The sequence below is a fragment of the Sapajus apella genome, unplaced genomic scaffold, assembly GCF_009761245.1.
Source record: "Sapajus apella isolate SASKATOON/1434 unplaced genomic scaffold, GSC_monkey_1.0 scaffold36, whole genome shotgun sequence".
Classification (NCBI taxonomy): Eukaryota; Metazoa; Chordata; class Mammalia; order Primates; family Cebidae; genus Sapajus; species Sapajus apella.
In genome coordinates this window covers 23,968,970-23,995,166 of record NW_022436976.1, presented here as the reverse complement: position 1 = coordinate 23,995,166, position 26,197 = coordinate 23,968,970, and the positions used below count along the sequence as shown (strand labels likewise).

General features: G+C 38.9%; 1 protein-coding gene and 1 pseudogene across 15 annotated transcripts in view; both read left to right on the top strand.

Moving 5' to 3' along the window:
* PATJ (PATJ crumbs cell polarity complex component) overlaps window positions 1–26,197 on the top strand; it is a 395,978-nt gene that overhangs the window by 253,845 nt on the left and 115,936 nt on the right. For all 15 annotated transcript variants that reach the window (XM_032296822.1, XM_032296813.1, XM_032296821.1 and 12 more), the window contains one exon: window positions 24,402–24,474. In XM_032296822.1, the coding sequence (XP_032152713.1) occupies window positions 24,402–24,474 (73 nt within the window). The remainder of the gene's footprint in view (window positions 1–24,401; window positions 24,475–26,197) is intronic.
* LOC116563945 lies at window positions 15,340–17,851 on the top strand (annotated as a pseudogene).

Here is a 26,197-nt window from a genome sequence, read left to right as displayed (position 1 = left end):
GTCTATAGCGATGTACATTTTGTGATCATGTCCTTGTCATATTCTTTTAACACTTGTATATATTCATATACTAATTTATCTACAATTGGCAAGGGGTCTGTGGGTCATTAGCACAAATTAGCAAGTTGCAGCTATTTATACATGACTTACATAATCATTTTTTCCCTTTTGCTTTTCGCATCATTAGATTTTGGACAATCCTGGAAATTGTACCCTAAACATATGGTCTCTGATACACTAAATTATTCAACTCTGGATCGTCCAGATGTGTATTACAATCTGGGTGCTTGCTATGTACTCTACATTCAGTTCTGTGGGTTTCTGTATTTGGCATTCTCCCCTTCACGTGAGCACACCTTCATTTAAGTACAGGAGGAAAGCTATATTAACACAATGAATACTTTGCTGTATTTGGCAGTGCAGAGATCCAAGGAGATTAATGATCTTGGCTGCAGCTCTTGTCATACCTTCCCCCACTATGGAAAATTAAATGTCATGTATAACAACTCACTCTCCATTACTTAATTACATGGGAAAAATGTGTACTGTGTAAAAACTCCTGGGGCTAAAGGAAACGAGATGAAACTGAAATCCTTGGAAAGGTTTAGTGCTAGCTGTCAAGCCCCACTGATTAAAAGTAGACTTACCATGGGCTCCACCTTCTGTATCGATTGCACATATGTCTTGTTTTTGTAATTAAAACTATACCATGGCTTGTTATCCTCTGCTCATATCCCTCAAGGGTGATATTGCTTGAAATGAATGTGAGTGTCAGAGTCATCTTGAGATGACCATCTGAAGAAGCAACTTAGAGGCCTGTTTTAAAAACCCTTCTTGTGCTCTTGATTTATTAGATCTGGTTTTGATAAATATGAAAAATAAATGCGTGCACAAGCATGAGTTTTACTTTCATAAAGAAACATTCATTCATTTTTTTAACAGATGTCTACAGAACACCTGCTTGTGTTGATGCTGTGGAGTCAGTGATGGAAAGAACACAATTTCTGTCTGAAAGGAGAGGAGACAGAATAAACAATAGTCTAGTACCTTATCCAGTGATATAAGTACTATGATGCTGTAGGTACATATAGGAGATGCATCTGATGTAGTCTTTGGGGCCTGTGGGGAAGATGTCACAGAGAAAGATGCTTAGGCTAAGACTTGAAGAAAGTAAACAAAGTCATAGGATGTATAGAAACCCAAAATTTCCAGAATTGGATACCCAGTCAAAATACCTGGACATTTGCTTCTAGGAGAAAACAATCCTTCTTTGGGAAAGTATCATTGGGTATAGCTGTGTAGATCAATTGTTTTGAATTCTGTAAGGTAGCATGATATTGGCTGCAGGCTTTTCATACATGGCTCTTATCATTTTGAGGTGTTCCTCCCATGTGTAGTCTGTTGAGGGTTTTTATTACGAAAGTATGTTGGATTCTATGAAAAGCTTTTTCTGCATCTATTGAGATGATCATCATATGATTTTTGCTTTTAATTCTGTTTCTGTGGTAAATCACGTGTATGGATTTGCGTATGTTGAACCAGCCTTGCATCCCAGGAATAAAGCCTCATTGATGTGCTGCTGGATTCGGTTTGCTAATATTTTGTTGATGATTTTTTTTTTACTTCTATGTTCATAAGGGATACTGGCCTGAAGTTTTCTTTTTTCATTGTATCTCTTCCAGATTTTGGTGTTTGGCTGATGCTGCCTTCATAGAATGAGTTAGGGAGGAGCCCCTCCTCCTTGATTTTTTTGGAATAGTTTCAGTAGGATTGGTATCAGTTTTTCTTTGTACATCTGGTAGAATTCAGTTCTGAATCCGTCTGGTCCAGTGCTTTTTTTGATTGGCTGGGTTTTTTTTATTACCGATTCAGTTTCAGAAGTTGATATTCGTCTATTTAGTTTTGCTTGTTCATGGGCAGAATTGGTCATTTTTTCTTTGCTACTTCCATTCCTTAATATAATTCCTGCATATACGAGCTGATGGGAATTATGCACGAATTTGTTTCACCTCTTTTGGCACTCAGAAACAGCTAATTGGGATGGTCCTCAGGGATGACGTGAGCTTGCCTTTTTTCTTTTTTGCTGGTCAATATTTATACTATTTGCCCAGGGAAATTCCTGTTTCCCCGGGTAGACCCCCACTTCCCACCTTCCAACACACACACACACACACACACACACACACACACACACACACACGCACACACACACACACACTAGTGAAACAGTAAATCTAGATGCCCGTCTCCCTCTGTGGAAGCTGAGGAGCCAATTCTTTCTCTCACTGCCAAAGTGTGGCCAGCAGCTGGTCATGTGTCTTACACTTGGACAGTATGATACCTCAGGCTTAGAACTGGAGGCAAGCAATGCGGGTGATTTGATACGAATGGTGTTTATTCATAGAGCCACAATGCCCTGGCCAAACGCCCTGGCTACATCGTTCTGTTTCCAACTTCCTTGTTCTCTGGAGGTCTCTCAGTTCCCAACTGTCCCAAGCCTAATCCTATAGTTGGTCAGTTTTGTGAGAGCTCAGTATACCTCTAGTACATTCGCTTTTGCCTACGTTGGCCCAAATTCATTTTTATTGCTTACTGGCAAAGAATCTTAATGGACGGGAAGGGTGATAAGAAATAGAGCTATCTGAACAAATTACGAGCAACCAGAGTGAGATGTTTGGTTCCCTTTGTGCGTATTCCTGTCACTTGTACGCTTTTAGCCTTAGAATTCTGAGTTTTTCCTCCTTCAAATGACTTTAGCAGAGCATGCAGCTTCTGAACAAATCTCTACTGAGGATCTCCCGTATGACTAATTACCATTGCGAAACCATTGTTGGCTTTTAAAATGGGATTACCATGATTATCAAAGAGGAATCAGGCATGATTTGTCCCAGTTTGTCCCTGAGGGTGGGGATCCCAGCACACGGCCTTATGGTGAAGGATGTATACTAAGGTCTGTGTATCTGAATGTTTGGAATTTGCCAGCCAGGAATAGGAGGGGAATGGCTAAGAGTATCAGCATTTTGGGAGGCCAAGATGGGCTTGTCACTTGAGGCCAGGATTTTGAGACCAACCTGGCCAACATGGCAAAACGCTGTCTCTTGAACCTAGGAGGCCGAGATCATGGCACTGCATTCCAGCCTGGGTGACTGGGTGACAGAGACAGACCTGTCTCACCAAAAAAAAAAAAAGACTGTCTTTGATAAATTTGTTAGGGTAAGTCATCTATTCCATCCAGTCCTAGGTTCCCCATGGCAACTCTCCCACCAGCCTGCACTGCCAAATATTTTACCAGCCACTTTTTCCTCTGCACAACTGGCAAAAATTATTTAGAGCATGCCTGGGGCCACCTGTGTAAAATGTGGGTCTAGATACTGCTTTTCTCCCAGCAGCCTTCATTGGTGATTGACATTGTTTGAAGTGCCAAGCAAATAGAACTCATTATTCCACTGTCATTGGACTTTTATTTCTGATTTGACATACTCAGCTATTTTGGTAGTTTCTCCTAATTGTGAATTGGAAGTGTTCACTCTGTTCACACAGTTAGGAGTATCTCCTGGAATCTTTTCGGAAAGGAATCTTTCCGTTGAGATAGAACGATTTGCTTTGCTTTGTATGTTAATTCAGTGTCATGTTCCAATTAATACAGGAAGTGTAGAGATTATTTTTTAGTATCCTGAAATGTCTCAGACCACTAGATTTAGTGCAGTTAGGAAACAATATCTAGGCTTCGTTGTGTTAACATGTTCCTCATTTATTCAACGTGTGTGTGTGTGTGTGTGTGTGTACATGCACGTGTACATGCAACAAAATGATGTGCTAGGCACTAATTGTAGTTGTAATCCTTTTAGAACAAGTTGCAAAAAAGAAATAAAGTCAGCCTGCTCATCAATCCAGGCTGAATTCGGGCACATAACTTCTGCTTTTGATAAAATGCTATTTTGTTGGCATAAAATGAGATCCTATGGATTTGGTGACAAGATGTTTCCAAAGACCCTGAAGACAGTCATGATTTTAAGTGACATTCTAAATAATTCAAACATGTTTTCATCACACATTCACTTTTTTTCTTGCTCAGGTAATCTTAATTTCGATGGAAGACACATAACACAAAATTTGACCATGAGACCCAGCACTTATACTTGTGGGGTATATATGCAAAAGAATTGAAAGCTGGGTCTGGAAGAGACATTTCTATATCCGTGTTCATAGCAACATTATTTACTGTAGCCAAAAGGTGAAAGCAACTGAGTATAACATATAACACAAAATGTACCATCTTAACCTTTTTTTTGAGAAAGAGTCTTATTCTGTTGCCTAGGCTGGAGTGCAGTGGCACGATCTCAGCTCACTGCAGCCTCCGCCTTCCTGGATTCAAGTGATTCTCCTACCTCAGCCTCCTCAGTAGCTGGGATTACAGGTGCATGCCACCACACCCGGCTAATTTTTGTATTTTTAGTAGAGACAGAGTTTCATCATGTTAGTCAGGCTAGTTTTGAACTCCTGACCTCATGATCCACCCGCCTCGGCTTCCCAAAGTGCTAGGATTACAGGCATGAGCCACTGTGCCCGACCCCCATCTTAACCATTTTAAGTGTACAGTTCAGTGACATTAAGTACATTCACATTGTTGGACAACCATCATCACCATCCATCTCCAGAATTATTTCATCTTCCTAAACTGAAGCTCTGTATACATTAAACAATAAGTCCCCATTCTTCCCTCCCCTTAGCCCCTGGCAGCCACCATTCTGCTGTCTGCCTCTGAATCTGACTGCCCTAGGTACCTCACATAAGTGCAGTCATACAGTATTTGCCCTTCTGTGACTGGTATATTTCACTTAGCATATATTTTCAATGGTGATTCATGTCATAGTATGCGCAAGAATTTCTTACCTTGTTAAGACTGAATAATGTTCCATTTTATATATGTGCCATGTTTGTTTATCCATGCACCATTGATGGGAATTTGGGTTGCTGCCACCTTTTGGCAACTGTAAATAATGCTGCTATGAACATGGATATACAAATGTCTCTTCCAGACCCTACTTTCAATTCTTTTGAATATATACCACACAAATGGAATTGCTGGGTCATACAGTTATTTTATTTCTAATTTTCTGAGGAATCACCATACTGTTTTCCATAGTAGCCATACCATTTTACATCCCTACCAACAATGTACACAAGTTCTAATTTCTTTATATCCTTGCTAACATTCCTATATATATATATATATATATATATACACACATATATATAGTATCCATCCTAATGAGTGTGAGGTGGTATCTCATTGTGATTTTGATGTGCATGATTTGCACTTCCCTGATGGATTAGTAATATTGAGCATCTTTTCATGTGTTTGTTGGCTTTTTGTGTGTTTTCTTTATAGAAATGTCTATTCAGGTCCCTTGTCCATTTTTGAAAATGAGGTTGTTTGTTTTGCTGTTGTTGTTGAGTTATAGGAGTCTTTACATATTCTAGATATTAACCACTTGTCAGATATAAGATTTGCAAATATTTTCTCCCATTTTATAAGTTGCCTTTTCACTCTGTTGATTGTGTATTTTGATATACACAAGGTTTTTTTTTTATTTTGATGTCCAATTTATCTGTTTTTGTTGTTGCTGTCTGCTTTTGGTATTGTATGCAAGAAATTATTGTCAAATCCAGTATCTCAAAGCATTTCCTCTATGTTTTCACCTAAGAGTTTAATAGCTTTAGCTCTTATATTAGGTCCTTGATTCATTTTGGGTCAATTTTCATATATGGTGTAAAGGAAGGCTATTACTTCATTTTTTTTCCCCCCTCTTAGAGTTGAGGATCTCTCTATGTTACTCAGGCTGAAGTGTAGTGGCTCATCACAGACATGATCATAGCGCAATTTAGACTCCTATTCCTGGGCTCAAAGCCATCCTCTCACCTCAGCCTTTTGAGTAGTTAGTACTACAATTGCACCCCATCTATATAACCTTCACCCAAAAGACTTCATTCTTTTACACTTAGATATCCAGTTTTTCCAGCACCATTTGTTGAAAAGATCATCCATTCCCCCATTGAATGGTCTTGATGTTCTGGTTGAAAATCACTCATGCCTGTCATTCCATCACTTTGGGAGGCTGAGGTGGGAGGATTTCCTGAGCTCAGGAATTCAATACCAGCCTGGGCAACATAGCAGCGAGACTTCATCTCTACTAAAATTCCAAAAGAAAATTAGCCCGATGTGGTGGCACACACCTATGGTCTCAGCTACTTGGAAATCTGAGGTGTGAGGATTGCTTGGGCACAGAGTGTCAAGGCTGCAATGAGCCATGATCATGTCACCCACACTGCTGCCTAGGCAACAGAAGGAGACTGTGTTTTAAAAAAAAAAAAAGTTAGCAAGAAATGGTGGCTTGCATCTGTAGACCCAGCCACTCAGAAGGCTGAGATGGGAGGTTCACTTGAGCCTGGGAGTTTGAGGCTTCAAGTCTACAATGAGCTATGATCGTGCCACTGCACTCCAGCATGGGTGACGGAGAGAGACCCTGTCTCAAAATACCTACCTACATACATACACACACACATATACAAGGGTTTGTTTCTTGGCTGTCTGTCCTATTCCATGGGTTAATATGTCTATCTTTATACCAATACCACACTGTTTTGATTACTGTAGCTTTGCAGTAAGTTTGGACATCAAGGAAGGGTAAGACCTCTAACTTTGTTTTTCTGTTTCAAGATTGTTTTGGCTACTTCAGGTCCCTTAAAATTCCCTATGAATTTTAAGATGAAACACACTTTCTTGCTTTTAGAAGAGGTAGAAATGCTTCTTAAGAATATGTCATATCCTGTTAAAGTTATGACATTCTACAAACATGCACACACTGCCCATTACATTAGATGTCTTCTTTTATTTTTTGTCGTTCATAAATTGTCACCATGGGCTTGTGTTTCCCTGAAGCATGAGTATGTTCTCCTCATGACCACTAATTTTTCTTTTGGCAACAATTTACATTGTTCTTTTCAAGTTTATATTAGAATATCCCGTATTTATCCTAAGGAATTAGTCAAGGGCTATCAAATAATACGTTAATGAAATCCCTTATTACAGTTTGAATTATGGTTACACCTTTGAGGGATAAAGAATAAATATATGATGCTATATCAACAAATCCCTATATATGACATATATGTGCATCCAAAAATACAGTGAAATACTCTTAGAAGAATAGAATGAAGTTGCTGAGACAAGCCACATAAGCAGTTTAGAATTTCAAAAGAGCAAGTGATTGCTGTTGAAGTGGGTACAGTGAGAGTTAGTTAATATTTAATAATAGCTAGGTAGACTTACATAGGAAAGAACTGAGTCCAAATGGCATCAGCAAATTCAAGGATTTACTGAGCACCTCCTGTATGTCATATGTTATATCAAGCCATACAGTTAAGTAAGAAGTTCTCCAGCAACTACAAAGACATGCAAATAAGTTAGTATGCATCAGGCCAAACAAACATCCATAGAGCGAACTCACTGATACTGGGTTATTTTCAAACTTGGTTCCAGGGAGTAGATTTCACAGTTGAAAGGGAGCAATATGGGTGGATTCAGATTCAGAGAAAGCAGAACAAGAAAACAAGTGGGATACTGTTGTCATAGTCCAGGCAACATAAAAAGGACATGAATTAGGATGGGAGCTTTGAGATTAGAAGAAAAAAGAAGAAGAAAGCCTTTAGAGTAAAACCATTTGACTCAGTGATGTTTTGAATTTTTTGGTTGATGGCTGAATGAATTAATAGTAGCCAAGGACCTAGCACCTGGAGGTTTAAGCATGTGAGATTTAACATCACAAAGCCATAAAAGATTCAATATTTACTTCTGTGAGTGTGCTTCAGTGCTTTGACATTTACATTGTCTCCTAACAATTCTATTAATATTAGACATTATCCCAATTGGAAAGGTTGAGAAACCAGGGTTTTCAGTTGTTTGTATCTTACTTTTATCAGTGATAGAATCCGTACCTTTGTTTTAACCTGTCTGTGCCTTTGCTTATATTCATTTCCAAGGTAACATAGTTGACTTGTACTATACGTTATCATGGATTTATTTTTTAGTTAGGGTGTAATAGAACTCAGTGCAATAGATTTTGTCTTAAGTCTGTTGAGTTTTGATAATTGCATACACCTGTGTAACCTCCACACAAAACAAAAATATAGACTATTACTCACCTCCAAAAGATTGCTGGTGTCCCTTTACAGGCAATCTCTCCTTCCCCCAAGAGCCACCTGCTTCCTGATTTCCTGTCACTATAGGTTAGTTTCAACTGTTCTTAATGTAAATAGAATCAAACAGCATTTATTCTTTTGTGTCTGATTTCTTTCATTAATATAACGTTTTTGAAATTTATCCATGTTGTGTTTATCAAAAGTTTGTTCCTTTAATCATAGAGTAATACTCCATTCTATGATTATACAAAAATTTGATGATCCATTCTCCTGTAGGTGGACATTTAAGTTGTTTCCAGTTTTTAGTTACTATGAATAAGATATAGCCATGGCTTTTTAAAAAGTAATTATAGGCAGAGCATAGTGGCTCATGCCTGTAATCTCAGCACTTTGGGAGACTGAGGCAAGCAGATCACCTTAGGTCAGGAGTTCAAGACCAGCATGACCAATATGATGAAACCCCACCTCTGCTAAAAATACAAAAAATAAAATAAAATAAGCCAGGTGTGGTGGCATGTGCCTGTAATCCCAGCCACTTGGGAGGCTGAAACAGGAGAATCACTTTAACCCGGGAGGCAGAGGTTGCAGTGAGCCATGATCATGTCATTACACTCCAGCCTGGGCAACAAGAGTGAAACTCTGTCTCAAGAAAAAAAAAAATTATTATAGAATAAATTTATATAGGGCATGTTAGATTCAGGGTAGACACAGTTATGATTCAATAACAAACAGACCCAAAACTCATGGCTTAAGACAGCAAAGAAATAAACAAAGGTTTATTTCTTTCTATGTTACATACTCATCAGGGCTCAGCAAGGAGCCCTCTGTTCACCGTGGTCATTCGCATACCCAGGCAGCAGAGGTTCTATCTCAGCATATGCTTCCATGATCACCAATGCAGAAAAAGGAAATGCAGCTAATCAGGAACTGGCTCACCTTTAAAGAGGAAGACAAGTTGAAGCTAGAGGATTTACAAACAGCCCTAATAACTTTCCCAGAATAGTACTGAGGGAATTACACTCCACTGTAATATTCACCACTCTACCTGCCCCATCACGCAAAATGAAATTTTAAAGCATTTAGTAGTCATTATATCTCTATAAGGGATGGGTAATATGTCAATAGATATAACGCCCAGAACCTACGTATGGAATGTAGAGAGGCTGCAGTTGATAGAGTGAGCAGACTTAGAACCTTGCGTGTATTTTTACACTGAGGAAATTTATTAAATAATTTAAAAAGTAATAGCCTAAGATGTAATGGCCTAGACCCAACTAGGGATCTTGCACAGATGAGAGGAGACGTGCGGCTCTGGAGGCTATGAAAATGGGAAGCACTGTGGTACCGTAGTTAAGGGTAGGCTCTGAAACCAGACCCCTGGTTTTGAACCTCAGCTTTGCTATTTATTAGCTTTGTGATTTATAAGCTGTGCCACTTTGGTCAGGTTGCTTAACCTTTTTCTAAAACCAAGAGAAAATGAAAAAAAAAAAAAAAATTCCAACTACCACAAAGACTTGTTACAAAGGTTAAATGAGTGAATGTATGTAAAGCGCTTTGAATGGTGGTACCTGGTAAGCACTCAGATGGTATGTTTCTGATTATATTTCTGGTGACCATATTTTCCAAATCAAAATTTGTGTCATGTATTAGTTTTTTTTTTTTTTTCTGTGTAACAAATTACCCAAATTGAATGGCAGAAAACAACACCCGTTTATTGGCTCCCAGTTGTGTAGGTCAGAATGCCGGCATGGAGAGGCATGGCTCAGCTCTCTGCTCAGGGTACCACCAAGCTGAAGTCAAGGCATTGGCCAGGCTGAGTTCTTGCCTGGAGGCTTTGGGGAAAAAGTCACTTCCAGGCTCATTCTTGTCAAAGTCTCTATTTTCTTTTCTTTTTTTTTGAGACAGTCTCGCTCTGTCGCCAGGCTGGAGTGCAATGGGTGATTTTGGCTTACTGCAACATCCACCTCCCGGGTTTAAGTGATTCGCCTGCCTCAGTCTCCCAAGTAAATGGGACTACAGGCGCACACCACCATGTCCCGCTAATTTTTGTATTTTTAGTAGAGACGAGGTTTCACCATGTTGACCAGGATGGTCTCTATCTCTTGACCTTGTGATCCGCCTGTCTCAGTCTTCCAAAGTGCTGGGATTACAGGTGTGAGCCACCACACCCGCCGAGTCTGTATTTTCTTGCTGTTTTTCAGATGGTGGCTGCTCTCAGCTACTAGAGTTCCCCCACATTCCTTGTCAAGAAGCCTCCTCCATCCTGAAGTGAACAATGGTGCTTCCACTCTCTGACTTCCTGTCTGTGACCTCTAGGCATTCCACAAAGAATTTAATCAGTTTAGAATTCATCAACCTCCTAATTTAAGGATTCAGGATACTGAGGTTCTAAGTGAAATCTCCAGATTTAAAGGGCTTGTATGATTAGGTCAGGCCCAAACTCATCATCTCTGTTTATCTGTCAGTCAGCTGTGAATTATATAGCCTAATTATGGAAGTGAAATTTGTCTGTAAACCAGAGGGCAGGAATCTTGGGAGACTTCTTAACATTTTGTCTAACACAAGTTACATGATTTTTACCAGTATGAGTTTCGTTTTTATAACAAAACAGAATTCAAATCAGGATCCAGAATGTGTGTTTGCCACAAATATAAATATATTCTACAAACGAGAAACTGAATTAGAGGTATTCTTAGCATGCTTTTCGAGAAAAACTAAATTGAGATCCCTTGGATAGTGTATCCGTTCTCACACTGCTATGAAAATACCGAGACTGGGTAATTTATAAAGGAAAGAGATTTAACTGACTCACAGTTCAGCGTGACTGGAGAGGTCTCAAGAAACTTACAGTCATGGTGACAGAGGAAGCAAAGCACCTTCTTCACCAACTGCCTAAGCAAAGGCAGTAGGAAGGAGAATGAATGCAGGAGGAACTACCACACACTTAGAAAACCATCAGAGCTCTTGAGAACCCACTCACTATCACAAGAAAAGCATAGGGGAAACTGCCCCCATGATTCAGTTACCTCCACCTGGTCTCTGACACCTGGGGATTATGGGGATTACAATTCAAGGTGAGATTTTGGGTGGGGACACAGCCTAACCTTATCAGGTGGTAATGCCACAATTGTAGTTGTTTATTTAGCTGCATTCCTCACTAGTTGCTAATATCAAAGGCAAGAATCGTCTTTTATCCATTTTTGTGTACCTAGTATAAATATTTGTTAAATAAAGAAATATATATATTCAAAATAAAATCAAAGCTATATAGTCAAGTTTCAGCCAATCAAAGCAAGCTTAAAGTAAAAGGAGAATGTATTGTAAGAGTACAGGAATGCCTCATGGACTCTTAATAAAAGATCCATACAGCTGACTCTCCAGAGGAACCAGGGCAGCTCTAGAGATGTCAGCAGAAGGGAGTTCTGGACCCCTGTTTATCATTGAGCATTTCCATTGGTAGTCTTGACATGGCACTCCTGATCTTTATATGTCTCTTCTAAATTTTAAACACCTGGGAGAGAGAAGTTACTTGGTCCAAACTGAGGCAGGTGTCTGCCCCTTTATCTGATCTGGTTGAAGGCAAGGCTATTAGTGTTACCTAATGTTGACATTATGGCCCATCCAAGGAATCACTGTGAGCTGGGTGGACACCCCAAGAAATGACCCTTACGTGTAGTAAATACTGATAGCTGGCTGACTACAGGCAGCATGGTCTCACTAACTCATGGAAACAGCTCAGAAAGCATGGGGCGACTTAGGTAATTCTGGTTTATTTTTTCTGCCTTATTAAGATCATTTTTGTTCAACAGACATTTACATCATAGTACACCTACTCCCAGCCAGGTACCACACTACAAGCTGGGGATACAAAGGAATAAGATCTCATCCTTGTGCTCAGAGTGGGAGAAAAACCAGCACAAGTAATTTTAACAGAGTGTGGCAAGTACAGCAATGAGAACACACATGCCATATTCTGTGCTCTGAAAAATGGGTCTCACTCTTATCCATGGGAGAAGTCCATTATTTCTCTCCCAGCAGCTCTTAAAGATAATTATAAACACACCTACAAATAATTACAATTCCTGTGTTCTCTTTGAGGCACTGGGGCCTAAGAAACTTAGGTTAATTATATGGAAAGGAAAGTTTCGGCCAGGTTGGTGGCTCACACCTGTAATCCCAGCACTTTGGGAGGCCAAGGTAGGCAGATCACTTGAGACCAGGATTTCAAGGCCTGTCTGGCCAACAGGGCAATACTCCATCTCTACTAAAAATACCAAAATTAGCCACGCATAGTGGCACATGCCTGTAGTCCCAGCTGCTTGGGTGGCTGAGACACAAGAATCGCTTGAATCTGGGAGGTGGAGGCTGCAGTGAGCCAAGATCGCACCACTACACTCCAGTCTGGGTGAGAGAGACTCTGTCTCAAAAAAAATAAAAATAAAAATAAAAGTTTAATTATAAAGCAAACAGATTTCATTTCTTATGAGAATCATAGGATATGAAGGCTCAAAATATCTCCAGATTTCTCCAGATATCATTCAGGCCCCACTGCTTATCTGAAGTATAAATGCCTTCTCTCCTCTCGTTCCCCTCTTCCTACTTTTTAAAACTGCAGCTATGGCAGCTCTCCATGACTTGATGCTGAGGGACGTGACCATTTTACTATTAAGTGGATTATAAAGGATTATGAACTGTAACTTCTTATAGGCAGCTTTCTTCTTTTCAGTGAGAGTAATTGTCGATTGTCTATTATGTAAGGTTAAAAAAATTTAATATGGACTTTAAAGGCCACGAAAGTCATACTAATTTGTGAAGAAAAAAATCATTAAATTGTGAAGAGATAACTTGACCAATTTGAGCTAATTTGGTTCAGTTCATCATGATCTCTCAATAAGAATTCATGTACGGCCATATTTTTAATGCTGGTAACCTTTGAAAGAGATATGAAAAGTCATCTATTTAATTACTGCCAAGTATACTCTGCGCTGTGAGTTACAGATCTAGAGCAGACGTGGCCTGTTGGCTTTCGGCCCTAAGCTGAGCTGAGCTTTAGTGTGTTGCTTCATGGGAGAAACTGAATGGGAAACGGAATTACCACTGGGAAAATGTTCTTTACCCACGAGTGATGGATTACTTTTTCTATATGTGAGCAAACTGCTGAGGAATGGACCATACTCCCTGAAAAACAATAGCTAAGCCATCTCTATACATATTAGTGTCTGCTCAAGGCATCTGTAATGCAGTCAGAAAAAATAGACACGTATTTGATACGCTATGTCACTTCATAGGTGTAGTTTTTCTCCCATTTGCTTTGGTTTGGTTCATGCCTAGATAGTCTAAGAATCCAAGAAGTATGGAGCTTGAAATGGCACCTAGACTTCATATCTTTATTTATGCTGTGCCTCATTCCACAAAGAATTTAACCAATTTAGGATTCTTACAGCTAAGCTACTTACTTAAGGGATCTAGAAACTGAGGCTCTGAGAAGTGGTTTCCCCAAAACCCCTCTGTTAGTTAGTGGCAGGGCTGGAACCGAGACTCCTACATTTCTGTCCCCTTATGGAGGAGAATTGTCATTACATCCCAACCCAGCCCACCCAACCATTCATTCGTTGTTATTTCAATAACTATGTTAAGCACAAACACTTGCCGGGCACTGTGTTAGATAGTGTAATAGGAAGTAGGATGGACATGAGTCCTGTCCTCAGAGTGCTTACCATCTAGAGAGAAATTCAGATTTGGAGCAAATGTTCACACAAATCAGTTAGGTAAAATATGAAAGAAACAGACCTATAACAGCAATCATTGTCTAGGGTGCTATGAGTATATTAAGAAGGTCCTGGAAGGCTTGTTCTAGGAAATGACGTTTATGATGAGCTATAGAAGAGAGATAAGAGTAAATCAGCCAAAGGATTTGTCAAGTAGAGAAGAAGAGAATAGAGTAAGGGAAGACCCTGAGGTGGGTAGATCTCTGTTCAGCTGAGAAGCGGAAAGCAAGCCTGTGCAGCTGGGCCGGGGATGGTGGATCACCCGAGGTCAGGAGTTCAAGACCAGCCTGGCCAACAGAGTGAAATCCCGTCTCTACTAAAAATACAAAAATTAGTCAGGTATGGTGGCATGCACCTGGAGTCCCAGGTACTTGGGGAAGCTGAGGCAAAAGAATTGCTTAAACCCAGGAATGAGAGGTTGCAGTGAACCAAGATAGCACCACTGCACTATCCAGCCTGGGCAACAGGGTGAGACTGTCTCAAAAAAAAAAAACAAAAACAGCCTGTGCAGCTGGACTGGGGCATAGTGAGCAAGGGGGAAAAGCACTAGAGGGGGCCAGATGTGGGGGCTGGACCCTCAGAACCTCTTTATTGACTTTGCACTTGATCCTAAGTGCCTTAAGAAGCCATAAGAAGGGGTTAGAAATATGATCAGCTTTATGTGTTAGGATCTTAACTTTGCTGGATGAAGAATGGGTTAGAGAGAGGATGTAACTGGGTTGCTTTTACACTAATGCAGGCGAGAAATGATGATGGCTTATAGAAATAGGATCGGATGAAAGGTCCAAGATATGTTTCGAAGATAAAATCAATGAGACATGCTGGTTGGAAGTACAGATGAGGGAAGAGAATTTTCAAGAATAACCTCTGGTTCCTGGTTGAACAACTGGACAGATATTGTTGACATTTATTCAGGTGGAGAGAATTGGCTGTGGAACTGTATGGTGATTGAGTGGGATGAAAAGCTCTATTTTATTTGATATGCTTGTAAGACATCTAGTGGAGATATAAAGTAAGAATTGGGTATGCAGGTTCTAAGCTCAAAAGATATAGGCTAAATATGTGAATTTGGAAGACATCCATATATAGACTAGTCTTTGAATTTAAGGGAAGGGAATAATTCGCCTAGTTAGGGGTAATTGAACTCACACTGGAGGGGAAGGACCGGTGGGGAATAAATTAAATAAAGAACACAAAAATTAGCCAGGTGTGGTGGCTCATACCTGTAATTCCAGCTACTCTGGAGGCTGCGACAGGAGAATCGCTTGAACTCAGGAAGTGGAGGCTACAGTGAGCTGAGATTGTGCCATTGGATCCAGCCTGGGTGACAGTGAGACTCCATCTTAAAAAAAAAAAAAAAAAAAAAAAAAAAAATGAAAAAAGGAGGAAAAAAGGGAAGGGGGAAGGAAAAAAAAAAAAAAGAGAGAGAAAGGCATTTCAAGAAAAGGCAGTGATCTGTGACTTTTAAGCTACTCACCCTGTAATGGATCTTAAAGCATTCCCCAAAGATAGCATGCTTTGGGTAGAATGCACTACTCTAGGGCAATCTGTAAAGAAACAGGTACTTGAGGGGTGTGTGTTATCAGATAAATCACCCCATGTTGCAGACTGGCAACAAGAAGATGCTACTGTGCATAGTACTTAAGAGGGAACTTAGCAGAGGGCAAAAGCTATTTGATAACAGTGACTCCAGTTATGCTGATGGACCAGGAAGCCCTGAATCCATAAAGGCATACCTTAAACAAGCTCCACCTTCCCAAGGACCTACGGTTTACACAAAAAAGGTAGGGGAAAATGAAGCTGTCTTAGAGTGGGACCAACTTCCTATTGATGTTCAGAATGGATTTATCAGAAAGTATACTATATTTTGTAGAACCATCATTGGAAATGAAACTGCTATGAATGTGGATTCTTCCCACACAGAACATACATTGTCCTCTTTGAGTAGTGACACATTGTACCTGGTACGAATGGCAGCATACACAGATGAAGGTGGGAAGGATGGTCCAGAATTCACTTTTACTAAACCAAAGTTTGCTCAAGGAGAAGTTGAAGCCATAGTCATGTCTGTTTGTTCAGCATTCGTAGTGACAACTCTTCTGGGAGTGTTGTTCCACTTTAATAAGGGAGACTGATTAAAAAACACGTCTGGCCTAATGTTCCAGACCCTTCAAAGAGTCATATTGCCCAGGGGTTACCTCACATTCCTCCAAGGACAATTTTAATTCAAAAGATCAAATGTATTCAGATGGCAATTTCACTGATGTAAGTGTTGTGGAAATAGAAGTGAATGACAAAAAGCCTTTTCTGGAAGATCTAAAATCATTGGACCTGTTGAAAAGGGAAAAAATTAATACCGAAGGACACAACAGTGGTATTGGAGGGTCATCATGCATGTCCTTTTCTAGGCCAAGCATTTCTACCAGTGATGAAAATGAATCTTCACAAAACACTTGAAGCACTGTCCAGTATTCTACTGTGGTACACAGTGGCTGCAGACACCAAGTTCCATCAGTCAAGGTCTTCTCAAGATATGAGTCCACCCAGCCCTTGCTAGATCCAGAGGAGCAGCCAGAAGATCTACAAGTAGTAGATCATATAGATGGTGGTGATGGCATTTTGCCCAGGCAGCAGTACTTCAGACAGAACTGCAGGCAGCATGAATCCAGTCCAGACAGTTCACATTTTGAAAGGTCAAAGCAAGTTTCATCAGTCAATGAGGAAGATTCTCTTAGATTTAAACAACAGATTTCAGATGATATTTTACAATCCGGGGGATCTGGACAAGAGAAAGTGTTTTAGGAAGTTTCTGCCCCAAATTCTTTTGGTCCAGGTACTGAGGGACAAGTAGAAAGATTTGAAACAGTCAGGATGCAGCCTGTGATAGGTGACGGAATGGCTAAAAGTTACTCAGCACAGGCTGTACGGCAAGGCGGCCGCATGCCTCAGTGAAGGACTACCAGTTCCTGTTACACTTCAGCAGTACCTATAAAGTAAAGCTAAAATTATTTTATCTGTGAACTCCGATTTTAAAAAGTCTCTACTCTCTGAAGATGATCATTTACCCTTAAGGACAAAAATGAACTGAACTCTCACATGAGCTATTTCCATTCCAGAATACCTGGGGTTCTACTTGAAGCACCACATACTCACTTTATCTTCAGACTAACTGAATGATTTTGTGCTGTTTCAGGATGTTTGCGCTGAAAAACAGAAAGCTTATCTGAAATTTATAAAGTAAAACCTTTTGTTTTGCTACAAAGAAGACAAGATATTTAAATAATAAGCTTAGTGAGGACAGCTGTATTAATTTTGATTAGAATAGTCATCAAAGTGGCTTAGGGACAGTTAATATAAAAGATTAGAGGAGCAAGGTCTAGACCGTCTACTTCAGCTAAAATAACTTAAAAACAGGTTCATAGGCCATAACCATATGAGCCCAACTTTTGTAATCTGACAAAAAAATGAGAAGTAGCCTCGCGTATATCAATGTACATAATATTCCTTAGGTCCCTTCCGTTGATAGCGGTGCTGCCAGTTATTACTGGAGAAAAGGAATTCTAGAGCTTTGACTTGGCAGATTAAAAATACTCATGTTTTATTCATCAATGATCAGTAATCCACTGGTTTTCAAAACCTTGCTTATTATTGACAACGTCTTTGAAGATCAGTTTTACAAACTCGACAGAGTGCCATGTTAAGAGCTAGGGAATCCCCAAACTATCTGAAGCATTTAAAAAATTGTCATTTTTAAAGGCTTAAACTGTTAATGTTTATATGTATGAGCGTCATTGACCTTTCTTGTTAAGACTTCAGAGAACTGGGTATGAAGCACTTTCTACAGTATATATCTTCAACTTAAATTTTGTTTTGAGTAATTTATTTTTATTTTTACTTTTTTATTTATTTATTTATTTTTGAGACGGAGTTTCGCTCTTGTTACCTGGGCTGGAGTGCAATGGCGCAATCTTGGCTCACCGCAACCTCCACCTCCTGGGTTCAGGCAATTCTCCTGCCTCAATCTCCTGAGTAGCTGGGATTACAGGCATGTGCCACCATGCCCAGCTAATGTTTTGTGTTTTTAGTAGAGACGGGGTTTCACCATGCTGGCCAGGATGGTCTCGATCTCTTGACCTTGTGATCCACCCGCCTCGGCCTCCCAAAGTGCTGGGATTAAGCTCTGAGGTACATGTGCACATCCCACAGGATTGTTGCATAGGTATACATATGCCATGGTGGTTTACAGTCTCTGTCCCCCCATTGGCTACATCAGGCATTTCTCCCAGTGTTTTCCCTCCCCAGCCTCCCCATCCCCCACTGTCCCTCCCCTATCCCCCCACCCCCAACCTACTCCAGTGTGTGCTGTTCCCCTCCCTATGCCCACATATTCTTATCGTTCAACGCCTGCCTATGAGTGAGATCATGTGGTGTTTGGTTTTCTGTTCTTGTGTCAGTCTGCTGAGAATGATGGTTTCCAGATTCATCCATGTCCCTACAAAGACACGAACTCATCGTTTTTTGTGGCTGCACAGTATTCCATGGTATATATGTGCCACATTTTCTTTGTCCAGTCTATCATTGATGGGCATTTGGGTTGGTTCCAGATCTTTGCTATTGTAAACAGCACTGCAATGAACATACGTGTGCATGTGTCTTTATAGTAGAATGATTAATAATCCTTTGGGTATGTACCCAGTAGTGGGATTGCTGGGTCAAATGGAATTTCTGTTTCTAAATCCTTGAGGAATCGTCATGCTGTCTTCCACAAAGGTTGAACTAATTTACACTCCTACCAACAGTGTAAAAGTGTTCCTTTTTCTCTACATCCTTTTCAGCATCTGTTATCTCCAGATTTTTTAATGAACGCCATTCTTACTGGTGTGAGATGGTATCTCAATGTGGTTTTGATTTGCATTTCTCTAATGACCAATGATGATGAGCATTTTTTCATATGTTTGTTGGCCCCATAAATGTCGTCTTTTGAAAAGTGTCTCTTCGTATCCTTTGCCCACTTTTTGATGGGGTTGTGTGTTTTTTTCTTGTAAATCTGCTTTAGTTCTTTGTAGAAGAACTAAACTGTTCTGGATAGCAGCCCTTTGTCAGATGGGTAGATTGCAAAAATTTTTTCCCATTCTGTTGGTTGCCGGTTCATGCTACCAGACTTCAAATCATACTATAAGGCTACAATAATCAAAACAGCATGGTACTGGTACCAAAACAGAAATATAGACCAATGAAACAGAACAGAGGTCCTGGAAGCAACGCCACACATCTACAACCATCTGATCTTTGACAAAACTGACAAAAACAGGCAACGGGGAAAGGATTCCCTGTTCAGTAAATGGTGTCGGGAAAATTGGCTAGCCATGTGCAGAAAGCAGAAACTGGACCCCTTCCTTACACCTTACACTAAAATTAACTCCAAATGGATTAAAGTTTTAAACAGAAGACCTAACACCATGAAAACCCTAGAAGAAAACCTAGGCAATACCATTCAGGACATAGGCATAGGCAAGGACTTCATGACTAAAACACCAAAAGCAATGGCAACAAAAGCCAAAATAGACAAATGGGATCTAATTAAACTTAAGAGTTTCTGTACAGCAAAAGAATTTTTTAAAATTTTTAAGTAGGCAAAGATGAAAAATTTCTTATTTTTAGTAAATGTTTGAAGCAAACTAAGAGGACTTGGGCAATATTTACCAAAACAAAACAGAACCCCAAAAAATGTACATATTGATCTTAGCAGTTGATCTTAACAATTGATCTTAACAATTATTAGAGAACTATAAAACTTTATGCTTTGTACCATTAAAATAAGAGATCTTATTATAGAGATACTTAATAAAGAGATGATATTTTAATATTTGCAGTTCTGAGGTAGAGTGGAACCTAGTTCCACATTGTGATTTAGAAATTTTTTAAACCTTTTTTCTTCAGGGGAGAAGTGAGCCAGGCGTCAAGTTTAGTGCTAAAGCCACTAGTGTGCTTATGCTTTTCCCCAACCACCACATGTGACATGGAGGCAGAGGCTGAAAATTGGGGCTAAGAAAATAAGAGGAAATTAGCAAGTTGACTACTACTGTCAAGTGAACTCAGAGGAATCAGATTTTTCTGTTATATTTAAGTTATAGAAACCAGGCAGGCTTAGAATGGTTTCTAGAGGTCATTGAAGAAAAGAAAGCTAAGAAAACTTGGTATACATTTACAATTGGAATCTAATTATGCATTTTACTCTCAGAATATTATTTACATTAGACTTCCTGTTTCTTTTATATTCTTGCATTTATATAATGCCTGATCCTTTCAGAGTTCTTTCACATATATGACCTTCTTTATGAAACAAAGTAGATGCTTTATTCTGATATATCCGGTTTCCCACTTTAGGGTAAAAGTAGGTTAATAGAATGACAAATTCAAAGTAGATGAAAAAATCAGGCACAGAGAAGTCAAGGTAGGGACAAAGAGACCTAAATTCACACAATAAGATAATGACATCACCACCATTTACATTGATCATCAAAGGCTGGGCTGGATTTGTCTTGGTATATGTGTCAGGAAATTTATACCTATTACGTTTTTCATTTTCTCAAAGTAAGTCACATGATTGTAATGTTTAGCTGCAACTTTTCTCATAACGAAGAGTGTCATCAAGAATATTGTAGTGTGAAGTTTACATTTCAGGGTCAGTTATACAGTGTGAACTCATGATCTAAGGGAATGAGAATGGAGGATGATTGGAGGCCATGATATAAACAGATTTGCATGTTGAAGCATGTATAAAACATTGATACTGTGAGTGAATACCCCCATCCCCAAGGGCACTTTATACATATTAGATAGATATATGATTACTGTGCAAAAATTTACTCTGGAAATGAATAGATATTAGAGCACGAATATGTAATGTACATCTTCTGCCCTAAGGAGAAAAGAAATCATAAAACTTGTTTTATATTCAAAATTACATTCCTGAGCATGTCTTAGAATAATTTATGTTTTGATGCATGTAAATTGTATTTTAGGTAGACAAAAAACCAAATGTGGTTTATTTATGTAAAAACTAGTCTAATAAAGTTAGTAGCTTTATTATTTTAAATCTTTAGTGTCTAAAAGTGTTATTTAAAGTAACACTAGCACATCAGAAAACCTTTTGTAGACAAAACTAGTTATCACTGCTTCTGCAACTGCGGTTGCTCCCTTTAGGGCTAAAAAAGGGATCCGAATGTTACATATGTTGATATTATAACTTGTCAGTTACTGATATCTGTGGTATCCTACCCTCATCTCTCAAAGGGATAATACTGAATAATTATTAGAAAGCTATAAAACTTTACTCTTTGTACCATTAAATCCTAAAATTTTAATCCTATTCTTTTTTGTATGGATCAATCAGCACTTGGGAACATATTTAACATCTGAGTAGCAGCAGGGAAAAAAATCAAACTGCATTCATATGTTCTATGTTCATATCTCTTATCTACCTAATTGTTCATTTAATTTCACCCTTATTCCTTGATAAGGGATTTTACCGTATGAAGTCATCCAATGACCTTCCCTCTTATTGTGAAGTTAAAGATTAGTGAAGTATACTTACAAAACATTTATTAAAGCTCATAAAGTAGAGCATCTAGTTTGAGAAACAGAAATCAGACAATTATTCAAGATGTCTTTTTTTCTACCCACTTAACTAGTTAAAACCATGCCATGTAAATGTAGAGGTAGAATAATGGCATTGAATTCCCTAAAACATTTCTGTTTACTGGCATATATTGACCAAGTAAATCAAGCAGGAGAGATCTTCCTTCATTCTGTTATAGTCCACATCATTCTCTCTAATTTTGCTCAGTTGCTGTTAAGAGCATATTTCTAAACCATACACTTTTGTTTCAATAAAGTTTTATTTTGTTGAGATGAGTAAAATATCAAAGTTATAAGCTACATAAGACAAAAGTTTAATTGTTCAAAAAAATTTACTGGGATAGCTGTCTATTATAGGTATTGTTGATTATATTGCTCAGATAAGGTTAATTTCTAAAAAAAAAATGTTTGTACTTTTCTGTAAATTAAAAGAAATGGAATCATAAAATGGCAAGTGTTTTAGGGTTAGCCTAAAATTGGACATTGTCACAGATTTCAAAGAAAGTATGAACTAGCAAGCTTATGCCTAATTCTTCCTTGGTCTGGCCCTTGGCAGCAGTACCTTTTCAGACTTCATAAACAGAATTCAGACAGATGACATCAAAACAAAACTTTACAGAGCCAAGTGTATTAGCTGTTGCATTAATCTGTTTTTTCTATCATATACACTGCTAGTATGTGCATTAGCATGATATTTCATGGCAGTGGTCTGCATTGCATTAAAAATTAAAAGGTGGGAGCTCAGGGTGAGCTCTTCTTTTATTCATTTGTTCCTACATATTGTTTGTTTGTTTTTTTGTTTTTTTTTTTGTTTTTTTTTTTTTTTGAGATGAGGGCTCGCTCTTCGCCAGGCTGGAGTGCAGTGGCTCAATCTTGGCTCGCTGCAACCTCCGTCTCCGGAATTCAAATGATTCTCCTGCCTCAGCCTCCCTATTAGTTCAGACTATAGGTGCACGCCACCATGCTCAGCTAATTTTTGTATTTTTAGTAGAGATGGGATTTCACCATGTTGGCCAGGATGGTCTCGATCTCTTGACCTCGTGCTCTGCCTTTCTGGGCCTCCCAAAGTTGTTTCTAAATTTTTAAGGGTGTTTTCCTCAGTCAATAGTTTCTACAAACTGGTTAGTTTAACTTCATTACCCATTTCATTAAAGTTGATGGATTGTGATGAGATGCATTTAAGGCTGATAGTGATTTTTTTTATCCCTTGAACACAAGCTTTGTCTGAATGATGTTCTTTTATCTCTTGAACACAAGCTTTGTCTGAATAAAAATTACAGGTTTCAAATGCTGTTACATTAATACCATAACGTGATGTGTCAGAAACAAAGGGATATTTTAAAGGTAGATATTTGAAAATTCTCTAGTCTCAATGTATATGTTTATTGAATATACTCTAAAAATAAATGTGCAAATTGTTAGTAGGACAATGCAGGGATTAGCATTGGGCATGTCTCTTTTATATCCTCACTACGTCCCATTTTCTTCTAAGTGCAGCCCTTTCATGTTCACTTGCTGTTTGGAAGGCTTGTTTAGAGTATAGTATGTATTTTTACCTTTGCAGTGAATTGCATGTGCTAATTCTAACCGCAGCTGTCATTTTTACGTCGACGTAACTCCAAATGTTATCTTAAATATTCTATTACATATCAGCTCTAATCCTTTAAATAAATTTTAAGAAATAAATTCTTGTTCAAATTTTAAAAAAAGAAAAGAAAGGAAAAAGTAAAGGCAGTGACATGATTAAATCACCAAGAAAGGAATGGACTTGTAATCCAGTTGGTGGAAAATAAAACAATGGGGTTGGATTTTGAATGCCCTCCCGAGTCAGCCAGCAGCTCTTCTATATCCATGGGTGTAGTATGGAGAGAAATCTGTGAACAGTCTAAGAACTTTACATATCAGCAGGAAGTGTTTTTTTGTGAGCTTCTTTTGGTTTATATTGTGAAACATAAAATCAAACTTGACATAAATCTTGAGATAATTATGTTGGTTGCGCATCATAATGGGTATAATGACTATAAAGGATAGTCATTATCTCCCGCAGACCACTGCCAACCATTTGCTACTAATGTGGTGGAAACGGGTCCAAATAATCAGAACCAGTATTGTAGGAGTTGTATGCCTGTCACCCTGGTGATGAGATTTCAGCTATCATCTACTCTACTCCATTGGGATGAGGAGGAGGAGAATTCACCTAACCACAAAGGATTGTCTGTCTGGAGCTCTGCCCTCCCCATCCATCACCCCTCCTCACACTCCACCTTGCAGGCCTATTGTAGACACCCATCATCCTTCATTTGGCAAAACAAAGTTAGAAGCCAAGTGAGGAGGCTGGGATCCTTTCCAGTTCAAAGAACAAAACGTGCCAGACATTAATGGGGCCTAAAGGTTGCACATGCCCATTTGGAAAATTTATACTTCACAGTGCTTGCTCAAAGAGTCAAAGCTGAAAGAGTCAAAGCCTTTCCAAACCTATCCTCTGCAGCACCTGACTTACTAAGTGGGATTTGAGTAACTCCTAGCATCATCACTCTTTGTTACAAATAATTGCATCTTAGTATCTCTTGAGTAATACATCTTTTTTTGTGCATAGTAGCTGTGCATGCTTGGAAGCTATATATATGGAAGTTTTATATATATATATATATATATATATATATATATATATATTGAATTCTATGATGCTGTGTGTGCATTTTCAACTGAGAACTGATGAAGTATTTATAATTTGAGCCAGGAACTTAGCATTTACTGTGTACTGATTCTGCCAATTTTAACATTTCGCAGAAATGAGGACGCAGTCAATCAAATGGCCGTGACGCCTTTTCCAGTGCCATCAGGTTCTCCATCTTCTATTGAGGTAAGGTTGTTTCCAATTAGCTCTTAGTGAATTAGCTGGATTTGTTATGAGCATTTTCCCCAAATCTGACATTTTTGTTCTTCAGTATTTGGTATTCCAAACTCTTGGAAAATTTCCCTGCCCAAAATAGAAAGTATTTGAAGTATTGATTATAAAGTAATTTTTTAGTAAATATGGTAGAACTTAACCATATGTATATTACCTTCTTCGGACTGCTCTAAATATATAATTTTGTCCTAATTGGGCGTTTCAGAATTTATAAGAAAATTCTCTTTGATTATGACTGAATTTACCCCTTTCTTTATGGCTTTGAAATACTTTAATACCTATAATCACAGGTGTCTTTAAACCATGACTTTCATCTGTTAATAGAGAAAGTGCTAGCAGAACAAGATTGCCGTAACATCGGTCGGCTTCTGGAGTAGATGTAGAATTGTGTCATCAGTTTGTCTCCCCAGCTAAGAGGATATTCCTTCTCTTCTCATTTTATATTTATTGAATTATTTTTCAACTCCAAAAAGAAATATACACTTATTATTACTAATTAAATAGTGCAGGTTTTTCAAAGAAATCTCTATTTTTCTTTCACTAACTCCCTAAGGAAGTTAATGTTCACTATTCAGTATCTTTTCATACATTTTCCTTTGCTTCTATAGTCAACATAAATAGCTATATATAGTGTCCCTTTTAATAAAAATTTGATTGTGCAAGACACATGATTTTTATTCTTTCAACAAGTTTTCAGGGTTCTGGGCCAGGGTGGATGGTGGGTGGGATGGAGGTGACCCCGGAGCAGCGCTTGGAAGACACAGTGAAGAGTCACTCCATTGTTGGAGTCCTGTGCACACATTCACAAGGACTTAATCTGGGTTGCCATGGGACCCTGTCAGATGAGCATGCTGGAGTGATATCTGTTCTAGCCCAGCAAGCAGCTAAGCCAACCTCTGATCCCACTGACATGGCTGTGGTGTGTTCAGAATCAGCTAATGGAAACATTATGATCCGGTAGCTGATGGCATCACAGTGGCAGTACACAAAATGGCCTCGATGTCTCCTATCTGTCCTTCAGCAGCTTGTCATAGGAACTCGATCCTACCTATGCTAATTATCATCTTACAAAACTACTAAATTCCAGTAGTTAGGCCATTCATTTAATGTGCAATGGGCACTTTTATTTAAGAGTGAATTGCTTTTTAACACTATGGACTGATCTATCAAGATAGTAGTAAGAAAGGATCATGTTTTAAAGCAGCAGGTCCAGGTCGCTTTGTATATAGAATTTTGCTATATTCAATAAATCTGTTTGGAGCGGGGAAAAAAAGCAAGCATTCAATGGGTGCGTATTATTATTATTATTATTATTTTTTTTTTTTTCTTTGAGAAGGAGTTTCGCTCTTGTTACCCAGGCTGGAGTGCAATGGCGCGATCTCGGCTCACCGCAACCTCTGCCTCCCGGGTTCAGGCAATTCTCCTGCCCCAGCCTCCTGAGTCGCTGGGATTACAGGCACGCGCCACCATGCCCAGCTAATTTTTTGCATTTTTAGTAGAGACGGGGTTTCACCGTGTTGACCAGGATGGTCTCGATCTCTTGACCTCGTGATCCACCCGCCTCGGCCTCCCACAGTGCTGGGATTACAGGCTTGAGCCACCGCGCCCGGCAAATATCTCTAATTCTTTTTTTTTTTTTTTTTAAGACAGGGTTTCACCATGTTGGTCAGGCTGG